The 9,416-nt window shown below is 57.0% G+C and overlaps 1 protein-coding gene across 3 annotated transcripts in view; it reads left to right on the forward strand.

Moving 5' to 3' along the window:
- Nfia (nuclear factor I A) overlaps nucleotides 1-9,416 on the forward strand; it is a 319,159-nt gene that overhangs the window by 288,051 nt on the left and 21,692 nt on the right. For 2 of the 3 annotated variants that reach the window (XM_004633954.2, XM_023718269.1), the window contains exon 10: nucleotides 3,133-3,224. The exons of the other annotated variant lie outside the window; for it this stretch is intronic. In XM_004633954.2, the coding sequence (XP_004634011.1) occupies nucleotides 3,133-3,224 (92 nt within the window). The remainder of the gene's footprint in view (nucleotides 1-3,132; nucleotides 3,225-9,416) is intronic. 3 annotated transcript variants of the gene reach the window in all.

Below are 9,416 nucleotides of genomic sequence, written 5' to 3' on the forward strand. Positions count from 1 at the left end.
GCCCGAGGGGGTGGGAGAGGGTCCGGCCCACGCTCCGCCTGGGCTGCGTCTGCTCCCGCCAGCGCAGAGTAGCAGGAACTGGGTCATTTTTTTAAAGCCTTTAAGCAGAGTTCTGTGTCTGCATTCCCAGCACTGGCACTGTGTGAAGATGCCTGCACTCAGCTCCAAGGTGCCCAGGAAGGCCATCTTCCCTTAGCCAGACCCTATCCATTGCTGGCTCTGCGCTAGCAGGGGCCATCTACTGGGGGTCTGGGCAGCTCCCCACTATGTGTCCTCCTCCCAGCTGGATGCCAGCACCACCCCGGGCCCCTGCAGGGGACCCAGGCTTACAGTGACAGAGCCTTTCTGAGCTGTGCCCCAGCCAACCTCCGGGGGCAGGGCCATGCTGCCCAACAGGCACTACACTGTGAGGGGAAGCCAGAAGCTGCTCTCTGTGAAGGGGATCTGGCTCCTGTGGGGATTCCTGTACTTGGTGCCGTGGTGCCGGCTACAGAAGACATTACAGTAATGCAAGGAAGTACATCAGGGGCACCGAGCAGAGGGAGCTCCCGCCACTGCGAGGGCGCAGCCGGCATGCAGTTGCTCACGTGCACAGAATGACTGCTGCAGAGGAGAGCAGACGCCTTCCACACAGCCAGACAAGCACCAGTTGGATTCCCAAGCTCAGGTTAAGCCCTGGACTTGCGCAGGGATGACCTGCAGCGTTATCCAGAGAGTCGTCCGTTCCTCCTGGGAAGCCCCTCCCAAAGACCAGAACTACTTCAGTGCTCCGCCGGCTGCCAGGGCTTCTTGGTTGCCAGACCCTCCCCTTCGGACACTGGCCTTGTAAGTAAGGCAACCTGCTGACAGTGCCGAGCTCCTACCCGTGTGTGTGTCCTGGCTTCTCCTTGGTCTCTGTGGTTGTTCTAACACAAAGCTTCAGCGGAGGCCTTGCTCCATTTTGTAATTGTACAGTTTCCTTGGGAAAGTCAGACTCGCCCCATGCCGGGTGTCCCTCTCACAGAGCTGCTACCGGTGTGGCCGGGGCATGGCAGAGGTAAGGGCTTCTGTCCCCTTCTCTGTGCTCTTCTGGCTGAGAAGCTGGCTTCTTATGCGGTGAATTCCTGTGGCTCAGGCGGATTTTAGTAGTTACAAATTCCTCTCTCTAGAAACACAGACCCGCTTCTGGTGCTGCCACCGTCCTTTAACAGTTGGGCAACGTGGCACACCAGAGACCTTCAGGGACATCCAGGTTTTGTCCCGTGACTGAGAAGGGACAATAGCCAATCCTGAGCCTTCAGGTTATCTGCGTGCCTGAACTCTGTACGCTAACCCTTCCTTTCAGTGGTGGTAGTCACCGAAAGTGCAGATGGGTGCCATGTGGCACGGATGCCTGCGCAGTCCCGAGAGCGCACTGTGGCCATGGAAAGCCGTCCTCGTGGAGCATGTGTCCATGTGTCGCATGAGCCGACTGGCGGCAGGCCCACCGCGGTGTCCCACACAGCAGTGCCTGCACATCCAAGCAGCCCACGAGTGGCCCGCTGTCCTTCCAAGGCCGCCGCACAAGGGCTTGGCCTCAGTGTCTGTGACCAGGCCTGGCCACACCTGCTACTCTTCCTCCTCCCCTTACCTGCCGTCCTCTGTGCCTGAGAAGGAGGCTCAGCCCCACCCCGGGGTCCCCCCTCTTCTCCTGCAACTGTGTGCCCCAGGCTGGAGAACACACTGCCATGGGATCCCAGCTGTGGTTTTCACAAACAGCTTCTGTTCAGACTCCTTGAGGTGTGACAAGTGAAAGCCTGGCCTGAAGGGAACAAGGCATCAGAAGCATTTTGCTTTGTCAAAAATTAAATTTCCTCCAACTGCAAGGCACCTGCAGAGCGCTGCTGCAGAGGTCCGTCTGACTCTGGCAAGACCAGACCAACAAGGTGCAGCGCGGCCCAGTGGGCAGGGAACGCCCACACACAGGGTGGGTCCTGGAGCCGTCCCAGGGGAGCGCTGCTGTGACAGCAGGGGGGTGCAGGTGCAGACATGGCGGCTTGTGCTCATCCTCTGTCCTTGTGGCTTCACACAGCTGCAGCGACGTGACAACAACAGATCCCCTCGGGCGGCTTGGCTCTGACCACAGATGACCAACAGGACTGGAGCCAGGCGGTGGGGTTGGCTCTCAGATATGTTCAGCAGGGAGACCAGAGGCAGGAGCAGTTTCCCATAAAAGAGAAAATCACAGTAACGGAATACAGTGATATCAACAGGAAAAACAATCTGGTAGAAACTGAATCCTTTCTTCCCTTTGGATAATGTGTGTCTACTTAGCCCCTCGTTAGCCTTTTATAAGGACTGGAATTAAGCAGTAGCTCAAAACGGTAAGGGTGAACCCTCCAGAGTTTTCAAGGACACTGTGTGCTGTAGGTTTGCCTCCACTGGCCTGGAGGTTCCAGCACAAAGGAAGAGAGGGAAGTGAACCCTTAGCGGTGGTGGTCAATGACTGCGGGACACACAAGATGCGCCTTTCAGCGTGCAAGCCAGTGAGACATCCGAGTCACTGAACATTTTTCTCGTGAGGCTGGAGCACTCACGTGTAAACGTGAAAACTCACTTCCGCGTCCTGGGGCCGAGAGCGAGGGTCGAGGTGGTGTGCACCCAGAGGGCCTAGGCAGGGAGGGCCACAGGGAGGAGTCCGCACGCCATAGCGTCCTGACCGTCCCGGGCACGGGTACTCTGCACAGTTCTGCCTCCTTCCTGTGAGGACCCCTCTTCTCTCCAGCCAGTGCCGGCCTGTGCCGTCGGGCCGCAGCAGTGTGAGGATCCAGGTTGCAGCACGGATTGCGCCCTCCGCTCCCTGCTTGCTTCCTCTCTAGGTTGCTCCGAGTCGCAGGCCTCTTCTTCCCCCAGAGCTTGTGTTTGATGTAGAGAGTAGATGTCCGGTGTCCTGCAGGTTCTCCTCAGTGCTGGCAGGGAGATGGCCTCTGGACTCTGAGCCCAGGAAAGGTCGGTGAGTCCCTGCCCTTCACACCACGGAAGGCACCCTCGCCAGCCAGTGTCCACAAACGTCCTCCTAAGCAGCGAGCGTGGGCCCAGGGACCCGTGTTGGGTGTTGTTTGTGTGTGCAATCTCGTGCTGCTTCCTGAACGCATGTGTCCCTTCCCTTCACAGCCTACTCGACACCCAGCACCTCCCCCGCAAACCGATTCGTCAGTGTTGGACCACGGGATCCAAGCTTTGTAAATATCCCTCAACAGACACAGGTGGGCCGTCTCCTCTTTTCTGTATGTGCTGCAGCTTGTTATTCCGCAGGTGCCCTGTGCAGCGTCCTCTGGCTGGGCAGGCCCAGGCCCGGCCCGGGCCTTCTGCACGTGTTGTGCAGAATCATACAGGATGAGCCTGCAGCCTCTGCGTCAGTCTGGGGGTGGATGAGAGGGCTTCTGTGCTGGAACTATAGTGCTGGGGCTGGTGAAGGTGCCCCGCTGGGGCTGGTGGCCACTAAGCACATGAGGCTGAGTGGGACCCCAGAGCCCGGAGCATGCTGGGAGGGGCCCAGGAACTGGAAGGCCTAGGAGAAAGGAGGGAAAAGGCTGAGCTTGTGGAGTCTGGGAGGTGTTTTGGGGCGAAGCCCCCTCCCTGGGGAGCAAGGTGCTGGTGGAGGCTGAAATGTGTGCTCCAGGCAGGCAGTTGGCAGGCAACAGCAGTGTGCCCAAGGCTCATCTTTGAGGCACTGGAGGTGGGGACCAGTGTGGTCCAAGGGAGGGAGAGTTTTGTGCCAGCCCTGGAGTGGCTGCCATGAATGCAGGCGCAGGGCCCTGCTCAGCGTGGCGCGCGGCAGTGCAGAGCTCCGTGGGGTGGAACCAAGGCACAGGTGGAAAAGATCTGCACTCCTGTCCTCCTTAGATGTGACGTCTCCTCCCCGCTGCAGGGAGGGTGTGGCCCTGCTGTCTGGAGGGCTCTGGGCAATGTGCCTTGTGCTAGGGCTCGGTCTCCAGACGCTGCCTATGGCTACTTCCCTGTGGGCACCGCCAGGTGGGCGTCTGGGAGCCCGCAACTTCGGCTTCCAGGTGGAAAGGGCTTCGGTTTACAGCTGGGGCGGGCACCTGCCCCTGAGCTCCCCATGCCTGCTGCCCCTGAGCTCCCCATGCCTGCTGCCCCTGAGCTCCCCATGCCTGCTGCTGCCTCCCAAGCCACTGCCGCATAGCAGCAGAGTCACTGTCTCCTGCTCAGACTGCCTTAAGTCTTGCAGATCAGCGCCCATGCCCCATTCCCTCACGAATCCAGAGGCTTCCCTGGGCAGCTTGGAGTTACATAATTATCTTGAAAATACGAAAGCGGAAGGACAAGCTCCCCTCCACCCTTCTGGGTTGTGTTCAAGCTCAATAGGGGTGGGGGACTGGGTCTGTGCCGGGTGGCTGCTTTCTTCTCTCAAAACACCACTGTGCTCAACATGCTTCATTAACAGTCTTAAAAATGCAGCTTTGAAATGCCCTGCCTGCATTGTACGTGGTATTTTTATATGAGCTCTGATTCATAGTCCTGAAATTATACCCAGTGTTCATTCAGTTTATTATCGGTAGTCAAAGCATGTTATATTCCAATAGTTTTGTTTTATAAATGTCTTACTTAACCCCAAAACTGAGTCATGATGCTGACCTCAAAAATTCAATTCTTAAGAATCCAGATTTTCCATGCATCTGGCTGAATGACGTCACGCAGACCTAGTACTGCCGTCTGGACTGAATCGCTTTGGTCTCTGCTAAATATTTGGCATCCAGGGACAACATGTTACACTCTTCTTACCAGAGTGTCACTGTGCATTTGGCTTAGAGAGAGCCATTCCCGTGTTCTTAGGAGAAACTTTGCTGATGGAGTTGTCACTATGTATATAAAATCTTGAGGTTAAAAAGTTTGGGCCCTAAAAGGTTTAATTTATAGTGTGTATATCAGCTTTTTCTAAAAATGAAAGTGTTTTCTAGAATTACTTAAAGAGCTGTATATGTGTAGATATAAATAATAATAAAATAGTAATAGACCTTAAAAACAGGCTCGCATTGAGGAAGACCTTAATTCAGAGAGGAATTCTTAAGAGGACATTAAGGCTTGAGTGCGGGCTGCAGATAATTTCCTAGACATGCTGCATTCTTTTCTCAGCACTTCGCTGGGAGGCGTAAAGTTCACACGAATTTAATTTTTGATTTTCTGGAAAAGTAAACACTTGCTTTATACCTCTAGAGACATAAAAATTATAGAGTCCCTGTCTTAGTCACTTTCCTCATTGTTGGTGCCGCGTAAACTAGGAGAGGTTTATTTTGGCTGACTGTTCAGTCCAGGGTGCGCTGGCTCAGAAGACACAGCGAGGCAGAGGGGCTGCGGAGGAGAGGTCCGCAGGGCGAGGCGCAGGGGAGCAGAGGGACAGAGGTCGCCGAGGGAGGTGAGAGGCCCTCCGGCACACCCGCGCGCCCACCCCGGCCTTTCAGGCCATGCCTCCTGACAGCGTCTGTAATTGTTGCCTTCAGGGATGGATTGAGGCTTTAGGGTGTCCAGATAGAAATGGGACAGTCCCACTCGTGCCTCCAGCTTTCCAGATACAGGGAGATGTCCTTGGATGAAGTCCTGCGTGGACACAGGACCACAGGCAAGGCCTGCCCTGCTCTGGGTCAGGCCCCCAGGCTGGATGGGTGCTCCCAGCGGGGAGTGGGGGGCGTCCAACACGCTGTGTGCACCACGCCCCTCCGAGGGCCAGGCCCGTCTGACTGTTGCCTGCTCCATGGAACACAGACCTCCGTGACCGTGGGGGTGGGGTGGGGGTGAGTGTGCCAGTCCCTGCAACTCTACTGGTCTGTGGGACACCTCCCAAACTGGCCTCTGGCATCTGCAGCAGCTCAGGGGAGCAGGAAAAGGTGACACTGAGGGCCCCAAGCCAGGCCTAGAAGGACAGAGCCATGCAAGCTTCCGCAGAAAGCCCACCACGGCCCTAGACAGAGCAGCACTGCCTTTGGCAGGACGCTGGGTGGAGTCACACCTCAGGAGAGGCCCACACCTGGAGAGACAGCAGAACCCTGGCATGGTGGCAGGCAGTGGCTTTCCACCTTGGAGCTGCAGACCTGGTTAAATGAGTGCAATGTAGCAGCACAGCCAGTAACCCTAGCTAGCCCTCAGGAGACCGAGCCAGGAGCGTCACAGGTTCGAGGTCAGCCTGGGCTGTAAGGAGACCTATTTTCAAAAAAATAAGGAAAAACAGCTAAGAAGGTACACCTTCGGTATTTCTGCCACCATTTTCAAAAGGTAGGCATTGGGTAGACCCTAAAGGCCCTTTTGCCTCTAAGAGTCTAAAACTCTGAAACAGTGGAAGGCGTGGTCCTTATGCCTACTAAACTCACTGTCCAGTGCAGCCCCAGCCTCGTGCCCAGCCAGATCTCTGTGCCCACAGGCTCGAAAGGGCCCCAGGCCCTCCTGAAGTGTATGCCAGTTGCACAGGCCAGAGGGGAGCGTCGAAGCCCACGCTGCTGTCGGCCTCTGCACCGTGCCCAGTTCACACACATTGCAGACTGACCACCACAGACGTGGCCCGAAACCTGCTGTCTCCTCCCTAGCAGCCTACCTAGCCTCTCATGCACACTGGGAAAACTGAATACTGGCTTTCACTACACTTAGTCATCAAACCCTTGACATCCAGAGCTGGGATAACTGAAAGCCCTCTTCACCTCCTCCTGTAGCCCTGCTTTCTCTCCGCAGCCACCCCCTTGCCCAAGGCAGAATCCTGCCCCTTCCCAGTTACCTCTGGCCCCGCAGCCCTGCATCCTCCGCCTCTGCCTCTGCCTTCTCACCCCTGCTCCATGGGGTGTCCTGTCCCCCACAGAGAGCTGGCATGTGTCCTGGCAGCCAGTGGGCACTGTGGTGTCATGGGAGAGGATGTCATGTACCAAACAGCAGGACGCCTTGGCCGGTCCAGTTGTCCATAAAACGAGGGCCTGGCGAAGAGGTGAGGTTTAGAGGAAGGAGGTTGCTAGGTGAGGCGTAGAAACTCAGGCTCCAGGCAGGATGAGCATGTCCCGCCTGCTTCCAGCTTAATCACGATGTCCACATAGATGCTAACCTTTCTAGCCGAACGCGGGACTGAGTCCTGCAGGTGTAAAACAACTGCAGAGAGTCTAAAACAGTTCGCTCCTCCCTGCACCCTGCACCAAGACAACACGTGTGACATCTGAGGCAGTGTCCCGAGGCAGGCTGCCGTTACAGCTGCTTGCAGGAACACACTTGCAATGCCAGCACTTGAGAGGCTGAGGCAGGAGCATCATGGGAGTGCTAGGCCGTGCTGGGCTACTTTGGGAGACCCCACCTCAAGAAAAGAAGTATAAATGGAGAAACAGGCAGACGGACAGTTTGGCCATTAGAAGCCTCACAGCTTGGCATGGCCCTGATTGCTGACAAAAGAGGCCAGATGTGTCCTTTGCTTGGTGATTACTGGAGCCCTGGCTGCTCAGCCCTGGGTTCCCAGGTGTATGTAACCCCTGTCCAGAAGTCCCCGCACAGCTGACTGTGTGCCCAGGGCTTGAGTGACAGGAGTGTGGGGGCATGACCCAGAGGCCATACCCACAGGCTGCCCCTCCCTGGCCGCCAGGTGCTTCCTGGGTCTGTCTTCCTACTCTTTTCCCAGGACCCAACACCTCTGAGAGCAGCTCTGGCAGACCCTGGACTGGGCAAGGGAACGTGGGGGCTGCACGGCACAGTGACTCAGTGCTGGCAGCTTCCCGAGGCCTGCAGAGGCAAGAGGGAAGAGAATCACAGGAGCCAGGGCAAAGAGCCTGGGGTTTTCCCTCCCCACACCCCCAGCATTCCCTGCACAATAGGGGCAGACAGCTTGGTGGGCCTAAGAAGGGCCACACCCCACTCTTACATCTGGACCAAACAGAGCAGGATCCTTTCTGCTCAGAGGTGCCAGGGGGAGCCCTGCCCCTCACCCCAGAGCCACCTGCCTGGGCAAGGCGCGGAGACCATGTGTCTCTGCCCGCCCCATGAGCAGCTGCCTGCAAGGGGCTCCCAGAGGTGCAGGGGTGGCCAGGGTCAAAGCTGGGTTCTGCTGTCCCCAGTCAGAACCAGCTGGCATTTTGCACCCTGTTGCGGGCTCCAGGTTCCACCTTCACTTAGACGCCAGCGTTGGTTCATTATTATTTTATTATCATCACTTCCTTCTTTGATTTGGATTTACAGCCAGGTCTCTTTATGTGTGTGTAGATACATACAGAGCCGTGTCTGGGGCCCACGCGCACATGTGTGTGCTCAGACGCGTGTGCGCCGGGTGGTACTGCATAGGACTAGTGCTAAGTGCCCAGTCGCACTCCATGATGACTCCCTCGCTGATGCTGACGGCTGCGTCCAGGATGCAGGGGCTCTATCTCCTCCCATCTGGCAGCAGCCCTGAGGACTGCGGTGGTTCCCTGCCCCACAGAGCAGAATGGCTCGCATGGAGCCCAAGCCACAGGCGGTGGAGCGCTCATGGCCGCAGGCAGAGCCTGCTTGCTGATGGCTCTGTAGCTGGTGTGAGTGGTGAGTGAGTTAAGCTGCACCTAGATCACAGGGACCCGTGGATGCTTCTCCACCGAGCTCTGGGAAGCTGGCCCGGTACCCTACACTGCAGCCTGCAGACCCTATGTCCCCGATTCCCCAGCGAGCATCTGTGAGGGTGTGTGGCCCAGCAGGCATCATGGGCAGCTAGCACTGTCACTGTCCCTCCTGGGCACCGAGCAGCACCAGGATGCAGAGAGATGTGGCTTACAGTCGGCTCTTCCCGCCTATGCTCCCACCCTTCCTATCAGGTGTGTCCTTCACTGCAAGGCCTCATGTCTCGGTGTACCCTGGGGAGAAACACTGACAGGAATGAGGAAAAGACAGACAAGAGACAAGACCTGAGTCAGGCGGGGCCTGTTTGCCTTGTGGGCAAAGGACCCGAAGAACAATAGTAGGGGCGTCTATTTATACCTTTGCAAAGTTAGTGTCAGGAGACACAAAGTTGCCTAGAGATGGACGGCTGAAACTGTCCAGGCAGGACGCTTCTCTCTAAACTGAGGTAGCTGGGCTGCTCCAGGCTCTGTGGCCTTGTCCTGCCTCACACATATGACCAGTCTCCAGCTTCAGGGGTTCCCAACACCTCACACCTGTTGAAAGAGGACCTGGTTTTCAGGGACCGCTTGGTGACCAGGTAGGGAGTCAGGGTTTGTTGGTGGCCCACAGGCGAGTCAGGAAACTGCAGAGCCCATGCATGGGCCTCAGAAGGCCACTTGATCAGTGCAGCTCGGCCCATGGCCTGATTCCCTGGGCATGGAATGGAGTCATCGTCACAGCCGACTCAGGGTCTTGGATGCTTAGGGCCTGGGATGCTAAGGGCCTGGGGTGCTGAGGGCCTGGGGTGCTGAGGGCTTTGGGTGCTGAGGGCTTTGGGTGCTGAGAGTTTT

Source organism: Octodon degus, unplaced genomic scaffold, assembly GCF_000260255.1.
Source record: "Octodon degus isolate 3935 unplaced genomic scaffold, OctDeg1.0 scaffold00057, whole genome shotgun sequence".
In the NCBI taxonomy this organism is placed as follows: domain Eukaryota; kingdom Metazoa; phylum Chordata; class Mammalia; order Rodentia; family Octodontidae; genus Octodon; species Octodon degus.